This window comes from Podarcis filfolensis, assembly GCF_964270895.1.
Source record: "Podarcis filfolensis genome assembly, chromosome: 2".
Lineage (NCBI taxonomy): Eukaryota > Metazoa > Chordata > Lepidosauria > Squamata > Lacertidae > Podarcis > Podarcis filfolensis.
This window is the reverse complement of record NC_139605.1, coordinates 95,980,671-95,995,256: the sequence shown is the minus strand read 5'-3', so window position 1 is coordinate 95,995,256 and position 14,586 is coordinate 95,980,671. Positions and strand designations below refer to the sequence as shown.

General features: G+C 43.4%; 1 protein-coding gene across 14 annotated transcripts in view; it reads left to right on the top strand.

Moving 5' to 3' along the window:
* The window catches only part of CEP131 (centrosomal protein 131), a 30,420-nt gene that overhangs the window by 2,060 nt on the left and 13,774 nt on the right, over positions 1-14,586 (top strand). For 7 of the 14 annotated variants that reach the window (XM_083596316.1, XM_083596310.1, XM_083596318.1 and 4 more), the window contains exons 2-16: positions 1,235-1,434; positions 2,808-2,902; positions 4,050-4,167; positions 5,249-5,361; positions 6,216-6,329; positions 7,020-7,181; positions 7,612-7,729; positions 8,945-9,064; positions 9,226-9,394; positions 10,635-10,735; positions 10,958-11,140; positions 11,664-11,855; positions 12,186-12,323; positions 13,024-13,149; positions 13,474-13,590. In XM_083596316.1, the coding sequence (XP_083452442.1) occupies positions 1,255-1,434; positions 2,808-2,902; positions 4,050-4,167; positions 5,249-5,361; positions 6,216-6,329; positions 7,020-7,181; positions 7,612-7,729; positions 8,945-9,064; positions 9,226-9,394; positions 10,635-10,735; positions 10,958-11,140; positions 11,664-11,855; positions 12,186-12,323; positions 13,024-13,149; positions 13,474-13,590 (2,046 nt within the window). In that variant the 5' untranslated portion in view covers positions 1,235-1,254. The remainder of the gene's footprint in view (positions 1-1,234; positions 1,435-2,807; positions 2,903-4,049; positions 4,168-5,248; positions 5,362-6,215; positions 6,330-7,019; positions 7,182-7,611; positions 7,730-8,944; positions 9,065-9,225; positions 9,395-10,634; positions 10,736-10,957; positions 11,141-11,663; positions 11,856-12,185; positions 12,324-13,023; positions 13,150-13,473; positions 13,591-14,586) is intronic. The other 7 variants (XM_083596307.1, XM_083596317.1, XM_083596306.1 and 4 more) reach the window with 3 other exon arrangements.

Below are 14,586 nucleotides of genomic sequence, written 5' to 3'. Positions count from 1 at the left end.
ACTCACTTTGGGCCAAAGTTCAGGCATATAAATACTCCTATGAATAAAATCTGGCCAGTGTGAAATAATGCATATGAATATCCTTAAGCTTGGCCTCATAGTCACTTGTACCTTGTCCTTTTCTGAAAGCCCATATACTCTTATGTGTCTGGCATTGCCAGGAACGGTTCATTTATCACATGTTGTCAACTGGGAAGGGTGAGGGGGGAAAGTGATGAAGTAATGACTTTTCTCTTACTTGCACCACACTGCTTACGAGAGGTTGAGCTGCTAAGGAGATATTATTGTAAAACAAGAATGGCAGTTCAGCATGGGAGGATGTAATGTCAGGGCAGAACTGGGCAGTCTGTGGCGCGCGCACACACCATGTTCTAACATTAATGTTTTGTATTGTTTTGTGTGTTTGTTTACTGAAAAGTAGAGGCAGGAAGCTGCAAATTTCAGCAGAGGGAGTACTTAGATAACATTTCTCCCTCACGCCCCATGTCAGTCAAAATTACCCTCCCCAAGCTGTTGTTCTTCCTGCAGGGAAAAAGTTACAAGGACCCTATATTTTTCATCCTATGGTTTCATCCTATGGCAGAAAATGGCAGGGAGGGAAAACATTGAGATGTTCTGCTAATCTGATGTTGCTTTTCAGTGGTTTAAAAACAAAACATATCCACTAGACTGTGCATGGATTCCCCTGTATCTTCTAGTTTGGCCATTAGATACTTAGGGACCAGCATTGCCTGATATGGCTTTTGCATCGGGAATGCATAAAAAGGTAAAGGGACCCCTGACCATTAGGTCCAGTCATGGCCGACTCTGGGGTTGTGGCGCTCATCTCGCTTTATTGGCCAAGGGAGCCAGCTTACAGCTTCCGGGTCATGCTAAATTGTTGCATGCAATCCAGATGATGTTCAACTCAGCAAGTGTGTCTGTTACTGGGCAATTTCAGTTTTGAAGCACATGGCTTCCATATCAGGTTGCTTGGAAATGATGAGTAATTCCCCGCCGCCACCGCCAAGGTAAATGCCTTTGTTGAGATTCAGAGGTCTGTGTATAATGGTTACAGGATCATCACAGACATTTGCTGGCCTGTGATATTGCAGGTAACCAGTGACAGATGTTCTATGAACATACTCACAAGAGTTTTCCCTATTCCTTCGTCCGTGCTTTAGGTCAAAATAGGAAATGTGGAAAGCAGTTCCTCTAGCCAACATAACACCTTTGTGTTTTCCTTTGCTTCCAGGCCTCCGTTCCCATATCACAATGAAGAGTGCCCGTGGTAGCAGCTCTTCCTTCCAGGGTGCCAGTGCCAATGGTGTGGATCTCAGTCTTACAGGGCTGCCCATGCAAGTGCTTCAGCGCCCAAGCAGTGCCTCTCCAGGCAAGCACATTGCTCGCTCCATCTCCGTCATTACTGAAAACAAGCCCAAGAGGAATATCCTAGTGAGTATTGGGGGGTGGGGGTAATAGATTTGCTCTCCTTGGAAGTTTATTCTGTCTTCTAAGTATGTTCCTGGTAAACATATTTCATTTAATCACAGAGCTTAACTGGTTATGCTGTGCATTCTTTTATTCTGTGTTTAGTAGAGTCCACAACAAGAGCAGCCCATGTAAGATTGTTGTGTTTGTATAACGGAAGGGGGTTCTAGCCCAGAGTTAACAAAAACCACCCTAGAGCTGTAAAAAATTTCAGAAATTCTGATGCCATGGGGGGGGGGGCTGCTTTGCTTTTTTAAAGGAAAAGGTGAAATATATGCAATACTTTCTTTTCAAACCTAAACCTACACTACTGCTTTAACAAAACAAAATGCATGTAAGATTTTGCCATTTAAAAAGTAGAAAAAAATTAAATTGAGCATAGAAAGCACAGATTTTGTAGTAAACAAAAGGAAGCATATCATTTGGACAGAAACAGTCACAATATTGAGGATTTGGAGGAGTTGTTTTTTCAATAAGATTGCATTATGATAACTAGCAACTTTTAGAGAGTATGGAAAGATCAAGGATCAGTACATTCATATGCCCATCTAATCAGTTTGCATTATCATTGGGTCTAAGATGACAACAGTTCCTGGTTCGAAATGACAAAGTGGCCTACAGTTATCACTAAAGGTAACTTCCACTGAGTCTCATGAATTACGCAATAACTTAACCCCCGGCTGCATTGCTCAATTGTAATTTCACAGACCTCTTGATTGTTGCGTACAGAATCATGCATATGGGATATGTTTACAGAGCAATCACACAACACCATTAAATGCACAGAAAATTCTGTTCAATTATTATTATTTTTCAAAGCACTTTACATGGACTGGTTGTTTTCCATCAATCCCCAGCCCCACCCCTTGTATATCATATGGGCAAGGTAACTTTAAAGACTCAATTCATCCTGTACTTTGCAAAATAAAATGAATTTTACAATTAGACTGTATCTACTTCTTGAGACTGAATATTGTTACAATTGTCATAGGAAAAAATAATCATACATGAGATGGAATTTTTGACGGTATATAAAAATGTGCTTATCCTTTTTTCCTTATAAGTACTGGTTTAATTTTTAATATGATTATACATTAAAAAACCAGAAACACACACTGGAACATCCAGTAACAAGGCAGCAGCCCTGAATGCATCCTTCAAGCTGCCTTCCAGGGGCATTACTAATGTATCACCTGTAGGGCTTACCTTCTTTATCTTGGGATGGCTGCAGATGGGGCACTCTATCTATGCAAGAGGAAGCTTTTGTTTCAAAGCCATCCAAGTGGTAGTCAACCCCTAAGTATTCAGCATTGTTGATGTGTGTCTTTTTCTCTCAGGACGATGCAGGGCTTGGCACCTCCAGAGCTATGAACAATTTACGAAGATCCAATAGCACGACTCAGGTTAACCAGCGTGTGAACCGTGCCTTTAGGTGAGCCCTAAATAAATTTCTTACTGAAATGCAATATTTTGCAGAAACTAATTCACTCATGCATGTCTTTCAGAACTCTTTGGGGAAGTTGGTTGGTTTTTCTTCTTGAGGGTTTACCCCAGAATGAGGAGTAGGGTGTGTGTTTTTTAAAGTTAATTTTTATTTATGCGTTTTCCAGTGCATATTTCAATACATATGTCATCTCATCAAAGTTTTTTTTTTCTACTTCCCAATCTAACCTTCCTTGACACCCTACATTTTCTTTGGTTTGCTACTTGTCCTTTGATTCTTCCATCCTATTTTCACTTCAGTTCGCTTCAGTTTGCTTATCATTTCTACTGCAGATCATAAATTTATCCCCGCTTGAAAGTTTACCTTAATACCATCTTTTTTCAAATATTCTCCGAGACAATCCCACTTGTTTCTTGTTTTCTTTTCATCCCAGTTTCTTATTTTGGCCACCATACTTGCAAATTCAGTTAATTTATGCAACCATTGTTCTTTCGTGGGAGATATCTTTTCTTTCCAATATTTTACATACACTAATCTTGCGGCTGCTGTTGCATGCAGAAATACATTTTTTACTTTCTTTAGTATCTCTGCACCTATTATTGCTAGCAAGAAGTCTTCTGGTTTCTTCGGAAAAATGAGCTTAAATTTTTTTTTCAGTTCCTCAGATACCATCTCAGAATTTTTTTGCATATTTACAGTGCCACCACATATGCATCAGAGACCCTTCTGTCTTGAACACTTCCATGCCAAGAAATTTATTGCCCTATTCCATAATTTTTCCTATGCTGATAACTCAATATTATATTAGTGTATCATCGTGGCCTTTACTAGCCCATCTTTAGTTTCCCGTTCTAATAAGATTTTGGATATTTTGGATATCATTTTTTTTTTGTTGCTTCCCAATAGAATTTTTTCGAATTCGGATCCCCCTTCTGCAAATCCTCTTTCTTTGTCCTTTCTATACATTTCATTTACTTGAAGGTACTGAAACCAATCTGTAATTACTCCTGGACACTTGGTAGTAATTTATGGGGGAGAACGAGTTCTCCTTTTGCTCAGCAGGCCGAGTGGACAGCTTCTGGAAATGGACCAAACTCCTAAGATTTCTGACTAATCATGTGATTTTGCTTCTCAGCAGTGTAGAGCAGCACGGAGACTTCCTGACTTTGTTTGAAAGCAGCTCAGGTGGAAGAAAGAAACTAGCAAGTCTGAGTAAAGTCTCCCCGGAAAAGAAAACAACATGGAACATCCTGGTAAGGGCAAGGTCGTAACAGGAAGTTCAAGTGCCAGAGGAGCTTCAGATCAATGGAATCCTAAGATTTGTTCCATTTGCCTTCTTATGCTAACACAGATAGCTCCAGAAAGCATTCCAGATGCAAAGGCATCTGGAGCCTTTCCAGTTAAACATTTTGTCACAAAGGATCTAAGCCTTTTGCTTAGCTAATGCATCGGCGGTGGGGGACATTTCCCCACCCTTCAAATGTCAGTGTGTTTCCCCCATTCAGCTGTCGTTCTTGTTGCTGGGGTGAGTACAGCGTAGAATATGCTTGCACAGGCAGCTGTTGAGGAGTGCTGTGCTCTCCAGCACAGGGATATAGTTTTCTCCTTAAAAAACAAGCAGTGGAAAGGCTGCCCCCTGCCACAAGGCTACAGCCATCCCTGGTCATGACAAGAGGACAGGCTATCTCCCCACTGACACTAAATGCTAGTGCAGCATTAAGAGTAAGATATGGAGAAAGGCATGCTCTTCTGTTGTATCCAAGCAGCAGCTTCTGTCTAGCACTACAGTGCTATACTTGGAACTAGGAAGTAGGGGCAAAAAGGTGTTCAAAGGAAGTGTTACTGGAGAATTCAGGTTATGGGACAGCCAATAAATAAGATAGATAGATAGATAGATAGATAGATAGATAGATAGATAAGTAAGTAAGTAAGTAAGTAAGTAAGTAAGTAAGTGGTTATGGTACTACTACCATACTTTTGTATTGTGTAATCTGTGCTAATGACTTTGGCTCCTGGTATGGAATTTGGATTAGCAGTCATTAGCTGAGGGGTTGAAAGCTCTTGTGTAGCTTTTTAACACTGGGTACACAGAATCAGTGCCCCTGACTCTCACTCCCGGTTTGGAAGTTTATTAGGCCCATCCTGGGACATTCAGCACAGCACAAACTTACCACCACTAGAGTTTGTCTCCCAGCAGGCTTTGGTATCAGTGAGAATCACGGTGGGACTGAGATGGATTCTCTGCATGAGTTAGAATAAAAGTATCAGGAGAGGACTTGCCGCATACAATGACAGTGATTTCCCTTCATGTGTATTTCTGGTTATGTTGTGCAGGATGAGCAGCCCAGAACATTTCCTGTCCCATCCAGCACTCAAGAGGCCCCTGCAGGCATGAGGAAGAAAGAAATCTATGTGCCACTTGCAGCCAACTTCACTGCAAATAACAGGTAAGAAAGGCAACCAGGTCTAGCTGAAATTTGACTGGTGGGATTTGTGCTATCACTATTTTTGCTGAAGATGGGTGCTGTATTATTTCTGGTCCATGAGTATTAATGGAGTAGGGTCTGGAGACAACCATGTGAAAAGGAACAGCAGTCTCTTTTTAGCTACAGGTTGTAATCTAAAATAGGGTTGAGCCAAAACAATTATTTCCACTTCGTTTTTGCTTTCATTGTTGTTGAACAGCACTACTGCGCTTCAGTGTGCTTTCATGTGGCCTCATTCCTTTAGCCTGTACTTAGTGCTCTCACATTCCAAATTAGGGTTGCCAGGTCTTCGCCTGGTAATAGTGCCTTTCCCTTTGAAAACTCACTGAGAGGGTGCAGTCACCGCATGTCCACTCCACTGATTCCTTCATTCAGTCTCCTCTTCCACCTGTTGTGGGAAGCAATATTTTGCTCCCAAGAGGACAGGAGAGACAATTTATGAAGTACCAGTGAAGTCACAGGGCAACAAGCACAGTGACAGCACTGCAGCCTGGTGCCTTGACACTTTTTTCCAGGTGAAGACCTGGGAAGCCTGTTTCAGACATTTTCCCCCATTATGATTTTTTCCCTATTTTCTTTTGAACCCTGTCTAAGCAGTTAATGGTTTTCCTGTGGCCCCTGAGATGTTGTTGGAGAACAGCTTACACCATCCCTGACCATTGGTCACGTTGGCTGACTCTAATGGGAGTTGGAATCTAACAATATCTAGAGGGTGGTGGGTTAGCCACCCTTGTCCTAAAGGTTTGTGATTGAAGTCTGCACATGTTGGCCCACAGCCTTCAATATGCTAACATATTGCCCTTCTTTCCTACGAGGAGTAACAAAGGTGCAATGGGCAACTGTGTAACCACCATGGTGCATAATAACTACTCCACTGCGGACAAGGCAGCTGCGCCCAAGAGCTCCAACCAGGCCACAACCTCCCTCAAGTAAGTTCTTTCACAGCCATCCTTCCAGTGGGCACCATAGGTTGGTTGGAAGGGGCCAGGGAAGGCCTAACTGTGGCAGCCTGCCCAACACTTCAAGTATGGGCAAGCCATTGGGGGAGTAGTGCTTTTCAACAAGAGAGGCATAGATACACATGCACAGCTGTGGGAATGAAAGCATACTTGCTCCTGAATCTTTTATTTTTAAGCTTCCTTGCTAGGAAAAAATAGACTGCAGTTGTTTCTAAGAGCCCTCATATTCATGTTAGTCCAGAGACTCACGATCCGCACAACTGGGCTGTATATGAGCAAAAGGAGCTTCCCTCATTGTACGCCAAATGCTAAGGTTTTTCTTCCTTTAAAACCTCTCCCCTCCCAACTGCATGTTTGGTGCTCATCCCTTGACCAATTCAAGTGCCGTCGTAGATGAAAATGCAGGAGTGATTTAGCAGGACTTACTTGACACTTGCAAAATGTCATTAAAGGGGGTGAATAATGTATTATGTTAGTGGGTGAGGAGCATATTCTTTCCCAAGGCGGTCAACCAAGGACAGTATCCTTGAGAAAAACACAGTATCAATACACTCTGGGAAATAGACACGTGTCCATCACTGGGTAGTATGGCATGCTAACAACCCATTGAGCAATACAGAGGATGCTTCTGACTGAAGTGTTCTTGTCTTGTTTTCTTAGTAACATTATCAAAGCCACTTCCAATGAAGACACCGAGAGTAGCAGCTACATGAAGTCCCAGAAAAACTTTTCCAGCAGCAATATCCTGGCTCGGAACAATAATAACAGCAGTAGCAGTAACCCCCTCAGGAGGCAGGAAGTATCGGAGGAGGAGGCGGAGCGGTAAGCGTGAATTCACTGGCAACAAAAGAGATAACCAGAGGAGATGTTGGGAAGTTATGCAGAAGGATGAGAGGAAGGGTACATAATATGTTGCTGCTTAGCAGCTTTAACAGGTGCGTTTGATGATTTCCAGCTGATAGGTCAGTCCTTTCACATTTTATCGGCTCTAATAAAATAGTTCTGGGGCCTGATTTCCTTTCACGTTTGTCTAAAATATATCCCTCTGAACTGAGCGTTGGACTTTATATTGTTTTCTAAGAAGAAGAAAAAAGGTGAGGGGGCTCTTTCTAAACAGGAGCTATATAGGCAAGAGCCACTCTTTCAGCATGGCATCTCTCTCTGTGTGTGTCTCTGCCTGCTTCATGGCAGGGTTTCCATTTGTGGTTGGAAAACCATCTTACTTTTTGTTAACTACTTTCTACCCATTCAGGTTCATTAACCAGGTCAACTTGGCTGCTGTGATGATACAGCGCTGGTACAGACGACACTCTCAGAGGCACAAGGAAGGTGCAGCCCAGCTCAGGCACTTACTAGCTTCCAAAAGAGAGGTATGTATGGCATACATGCATTGTATAAAGCGGACTTTCATGTTTGCTGAGAATTAAGGAAAACGGTTCTTTGTTCCCCAAATAGTTTTGTTCATTTGGGGTCATATGGTGCTGAGTCAGAAGTGATATCTCCTCTTCTGACATTTGCTGATAAGGAGTAGCTTCTTATTGGAGGAACCATTCTCAGATAAAACAAAAGGTTCTGGTTGTTAATCAGAATACTCAGGGCAGGGCGGTTAATGTTGGATGCACTTTTCCAGTTCTTTGCCACTCAGCGAAGTAAGTTGTGTTGATTTACTGATATCCATACATTTGGCCATTTTTTACAGTTCTATGAGCCATTTTTTCAAAGAGCATAGTTTGGCAAAGACCTGAAAAAAGTGAGTGGGGTTTATGAAGGACACTGAAACCTACCTTCTCCCACTTTCAGGAAGTTCTGTTCATTCCTTTTCTGAAATCTCATCAGATGCTGTCCATATACTTCTCCAGATCTCCGACCCCCACTGACTAGCTGTAATGGCTTTGTTCTACTTCCACTGTCAGAGGCAGTATGTTTCTTTATAGCATTTGTTGGCACTGTTAGAACAGGATACTAGACTAGAGGGGCCTTTGGTCTGATCCAGCTTGCCTCTTCTCTTCTTCCTGGACTGGTAGCTTAAAAAGAAAACAGAAAAAACTGGGTTTTTTGAGAGAGATTTATTCATTAGTGCATTTACAGAACAGCTTTCTTTAACTCAAATTTGATACTGCTGCTCTGAAACAATCCAAACTCTACACCAGTCCTTATTGTTTCTCTTTTCTATCAAAAACTGAAACTACTTGGCTGATAGGGGTTGAAGTCCCAGGTTCTTCACAGCTTCAGTGCAATGTCTGTGCAGTTATACTGGATCTGGTAGGCCTACAACTGTCCTATCATTTTACCAGATAAGTTGCAAAACACAGCAGTGTGGTTACAGCTGTGCAAAAAGCTATTAGCAAGGCCTTCTCATCCTGTCCGGTAGTAGCAGAGCCCTAAATCAGTTAATTGTCCCGCATCTGAAATGTACAGAATGTCTGAATTTCTTTTTATTTCTTGAGCTTCTTGATACCTTAATAAAAACATCTCCACGTGTTAGTGTCTCTTGCGGGGAGCGGGGGAACCCAGCTGTCATTTGTACCAGAATAGGAAACTGGTAATAACACCTGAAAATCCTTTCTGCCTCAACTCCTTTTAAGGAAAGGCAGCAGCAACACACAGAGGAGGGCAACATGTTGGATTTGCAGCGGAGGCGAGATGAGGAGAGGAAAAAGATTCGAGAGGAGAAGGCACGTCTTGCCAGACGAGCAGCCATTCAGGTAGGGGCTTGATACCAGCATTGCCTGCCTTGGACATTAAGGGAGGATCAGTTCATTGCTTCGGTTTGTTCAGAGCTTGGAATGTATTTATTTGCCAGTGCTGCAAATGGAGGAGCAAGTGGACCATAACAGAACACTTAACACCATTTTTTTTCTGCCAGGAGCTGCAGCAAAAAAGAGCCCAGAAAGTCTTGGATACACAGCGCTTGGTTGAGGAGGAGCTGGCAGCAATGAAAGAGAGCAAGAAAACCAGAAGAAGAAAACCTGAGAAGGCTGGCTCTGTGAAGAACACTAGCCCTGCCAACAGCATCATCAAAGCCAACAATGCAGGTGAAAAGTACTGGTAGATTGTGAAACTGTAGATAAAGATGTCTCCTGAACATTCCTCTAGTCCAGGAAGTAGGAAACCTTTGACCCTCCAGATATTGTTCAACTACAATTCCCAACATACCTGTCCACTGTCCATGCTTGGCTGATAGGGGTTGAAGTCCCAGGTTCTTCACAGCTTCAGTGCAATGTCTGTGCAGTTATACTGGATCTGGTAGGCCTACAACTGTCCTATCATTTTACCAGATAAGTTGCAAAACAGTATATGATCATTGAGACCACAGATTGCATTAGGGAGAACCAAGCACAAAGTACCATGCCAGAGATGTTGAAGGAAAAAGTTCAGAGAAGTCTAGATGCTCAAGCAAGAAGTGTTCAGGAGAAGATGTGTGCAACTGATTGCTGCAGCTCTGTGGTTGCTGGGAAGTCCTGAGGAAATCAAAAGGGAAGGGCGGAATGGAAATACTGTTGCTAAATTGTACATTGCTGTGTCTGCAAAATGTGTGTGTTACAGTTGCATTTCGTTCCAGTAACACACAGCTTCACTTTGAAGCTCATCCAAATGCAATTGGTGCTTGGTCTGACCAAGTCAAAGAAGAGTCCATTGTGATGCTCACCCACTTCCTCCCATTGTAGTGTAACTAGAAACCTTCATCAGACAAGCTGCACACCAAGGGTGGGGAGTTTTGGACCTGGTGCCAAATGTGGTTCTCCAGGTCTGTTTGGCCCTCGGGACTCTTCCCCAGGCCATGCCCCTATCTAGACCATGCCACTCATCAGCTCTGCTCTGCACCCTCCTCAAGTGCTTTTGGCTTGTTTGAATGTGTCCTTGGACTTGCAATAATGCCTCCTGCTTCTGTGATGGAGACTGGAGAGATGGTCTGTATATGCGTTTAGAAATTTCTGAGGTTTGCGTCGCTGGAACATAGCCTACTGTAGAAAGGTAAAAGACATAGCACTTGCTCTGCCCACTTTTGCCTTGTTGACATCTACCATCGTCAAATAGCCAAAAGTTCCCCACGAGAGCTCCACCTTGGACTGAAAAACAGCCTCCGTTCACCATGCCTTCATGCATGTAATAGAAGAGTTTTTTTCAGCCTAAATCTTCATTGCTCAAGATATGGTCCTTTGCTCATCTGTTAAAAAGGCAAAAAGAAAACTCTCACACAAACCCAGCACACCTGATTATGTTTCTGGGCACTGGATTCCTACCATAGCAAATCCTTTTTGTTGTTATTTACAGATGCCAACTTCCACTTGGCAGCTGCAGATACAGAAGAACATTCTGCTGGGGCTTGTCTGTCTGTCCCAGGACAAAACAAACTACCTGAAGATCAGCCACAGGTGCCCCTTTCTATTTTCTCATGCTCCCAAAAGCTTAGTTGCTGTTTTCTTTTTTTACTCCGGTGACTTTGCAGTTTGCACAGTTTTCAAGTGCTTTGCTATGAAATATTCTGTTCAGCTTGCGCACTGTACTGTGAGGAGATGGATCTACTCACTCCATTCATATGAAACACCAGGAATGCGCCCTTCTTGCAATCTCACCGTGCATTCTCTGTTTTTAAGGATGTCAGCTCTGGAAAGATGGGCAGTGAAGACTTGGAGACTATTATCACTGCAGCCAGCAGAGCACAGTCCAAAGTCACCCTTAATGAGCTACTGGATACCTTAAAGTTATTGGAGGAGGAGCCAGAGTTGCCACCACAACCCAAGACCTGCAAAGAAGATAAATATGCTTGGGTAGATGGGGTAAGTGGAATAGATAGAGAAATCTATCTGTCTTTGTCTGTTCCTTTTTCATGATTTATTCTGAAGCTGTTACCCTGAATCAACAACCTCATTTGAGGTTCTGGTTTTTTGTTTTCCATGGGCCAGGAAGTAAAGGGCATCCCATTGCTACTGTCTCATGTCGTACACAATAATTTGCTGCTGATCTATTGTGACCCACAACTATTTCCACCAACTCCAAATACCTTTGATAGTATTACTTGCATGTTTGGTTATCCTAAAGAGAGTTGAGGAAATCATACCCTCTTGAGTCAGAAAGTCCTTTCATTTAACTCACACTAGCATCTGGTTTTTAGTTAAAGTGGCCTAGAAGATGACTTTCCTGGAAAACATGGTCCATCAATAAGTGCATATCCACAACAATTTTACAATTCTATGATTCTCTGATTCTATTCATATCCACAACTCATGGTTGAAGTATATCTGTTCTGCCATTCCTGTCTAAGTCTAGCATAGATACCTGGCCTTTTCTCCCTAAATACAGGAGGCCGACTCAAATTCTCTCACTGCTGACAACCTGGAGAAGTTTGGGAAACTGAACTATTCTCCGGGAGTCCCTGAGGAAGGCACGCTGCTCTCGGAAGCCAAACTTCAGAGCATCATTAGTTTCTTGGATGAGATGGAGAAATCCGAGCAGGAGCGACCTAGGTCTGCTGCCTCTGCTTCCCAGCGAGAGGTGAGCCCCCAAGCATGAAGTTGACTTTCAGCAAAGATGGGAATCGTCCGTTTTCAATGAATTAAGTGGGTAATTGTCTTCACCTGATGCAACAAAAAAGAGGATTGAGTTTGCAAGCTCATAAAATTCATATTGGGATTTTGCTGCTGTATTGGCCTCCAGCATAAACGGCTGGTCTCATCTTCCTTGAGGCAGATAACTAGGTCTGCCTCAGGAAATTAATAGGTTGGTTTGTAATCGGCAAAACGTGAGCTGAGTAACTTTAGATGTTCTATTAAAAGAGAAACTCTTAGTAGTAACACCAAGACCTGCATTTCTACCACCTGTCAGGGGCTCTTGTCAGAAGAAGAGCTAGCACACCTGGAGCAGGCATCAGCAGTTGCCACAGAGGTTACCAGCTCCATCATGCGGATGAAGCTGGAGGTAGAAGAGAAGAAGAGAGCCATCACATTGCTACAGACAGCACTGGTGGGTAACTAGAGCCTAATCCCTTGGCAGGTTTGCATGTGCTAGGAAAGGGGGGGCTGTGTCACAAAGCACAGCAGAGCCCAGGATTCAGCTATGTTGTGTGGAAGATACATGGATTTAAAGCCTGAGCAGCCAGAGTTGCAGAGGCCTACCCTACCTGACAGCCTAGGCTTCTGCAGTCTGGTTTGTGAAGCCAGCCAAAGCCATCAGTATGGGGGAAGGGAATTAGCTCCGTGGTAGAAGTTCTACTTTGTATACAGAAGGTCTCGGATTCAGTCCTTGGCATTTCCAAGGTAGAGCTGGGAGAAACCCCTGCCTGAAACCCCTGGAAAGCCCCCATAAGTCAGTGTAGGCCAAGGATGGGGAACCTTTGACCCTCCAGTTGTTGCTGAATTACAGCTCCCATTAGTCCCAGCAAGTATGGCTAATTGCCAGGGATTATAGGAGTTGTATCTCAGTAACATCCGGGAGCCAAAGTCTCCTCGCTCCTGGGGTAGACACTGAGATAGATGGACCAGTGGTGTGACTTGGGATAAGGCATCTTCCTACATTCCTTTGGATGGGAAGATCCTCTTGTCTGAGATTAAGCATACATGTGACATGTGTTTTCTTGTCCTTCTCTGTTTTTTTGCAGGGTTTAATTTGACTGGCTGCATAGCCCAGCCTATTCTTAATATGCCCGGGTTATTGTTTCCTGCAGGCACAGCAACGGGAGCTGACTGTACGTCATGTCAAAGGGACAGAGAAAGAGCTGAGTCGCCAGCTGGCACTACAAAGGGAGCAGTATGAAGCAGCTATCCAACGGCACCTCGCCTTCATTGACCAGGTATCCTCTTCCTCCCCCCCCCTTTTTGAAGATGGGAAGGTGAAGATATTATTCTGTCCCCCCCCCGCTTACAACCCCCTTCCTAGACTCCTTTGCACTGCTGGCATATCTATATGCTTTTATCTCTCCCAGCTTCACCTAAACATACTAATTCAACGTGTAATCCTTGACTAGGCTGGTGAAGGGGGAGCTTAGCATCCGCTTTGACACCTGCGTAAGGTGGCAGCCTTAAAGTGCTTGCTCTCCCAATTGCCTGCCACTATAGTAGATGTAATTTTGGGGAGGTGCTGTGACTTTATCCTCCTTTGCACCCATCCCCTACAGCTGATTGAGGATAAGAAGACTCTGAGCGAGAAATGTGAAGCGGTGGTGACTGAATTGAAACAAGTGGATCAGAAATACACGAAGAAAATTGCCCAGATGCAGGAGCAGCATGAGCTGGTGAGGAAGTAGCTTTTAGTTCCTTGGGTGACAGAGCTGCACACCAGCTAGATAAAGTATCTGAATAGTTCTCCTTTGGTTCATAGACAGGAACCAGGTTTAAAGCCGTAAGCAGTGTTGAGATTCTGAAGAGCTCTTTCCTGACCAGCCGAGAGAAAGACGAGAGATACAGAATGCTTAAGGGGTGGAGGGGAGCATAAAGGCTGTCTGAAGTGTAGAAGTTTTGTTTTTCACACACAAAAATACCCGGTGTATGAGTTTCCCTCCCCTTTTTGGTACACAATATGGTGGAGAAGGCCTTTTCTTGTACCTGGTGAGAAGACTCTCAACTAAGTCTACCTGAATATTTTTTTCTTTGTTCTGTGCTTGGTTGCCTTGATATGGCTCTAGCTGCTGAATTGGAAGTATTTATGGGACACATTTCTGTGACGCGTTTGGAGTCATCCTGCTCCTTCTTTGCAAATGGGGAGGGATTTCTTATACCTCATGCTGTGCAACGGAACCTGTTTTAAGTTGAAATGAGGGGCATTTGTAACAAAAAGAGAGAATTGGTTATGACTGTCAATAGTGCTTGTCTCTCTTGAATTTTTTGGTTGAGCTAGACATCCTAGGGTGGCAGGAGCAATGACAACGTGTGTATCTCTGGTTCTTGCTGTGCCTGGAGGCAGTGCTTATAAGCTGTCCCCTGCCAGGGCCCAATGACAATTCATCCTTATTTTTCCGAACAGTTTCTTAACTCTGACTGAAACTGGGTAGGAATAACCGTATGTACTCGAATCTGATTCTCACCTTTTTTTTGCCAAATTACGTCGCAAAAATTAAGGTGTGTGTTATAGATTTGGTGGCACATTGACATTCACCAGCAAACAGTTTTTTTGGTTTCAAGGTTCTGAAAATTGAGGTGCGCATTAAATTCGATGGCGCATTAGACTCGAGTAAATATGTAGTTTATAGAGTGCAGTGCCTAAGACTAACTCAGGTTAAGACTGTATGTCT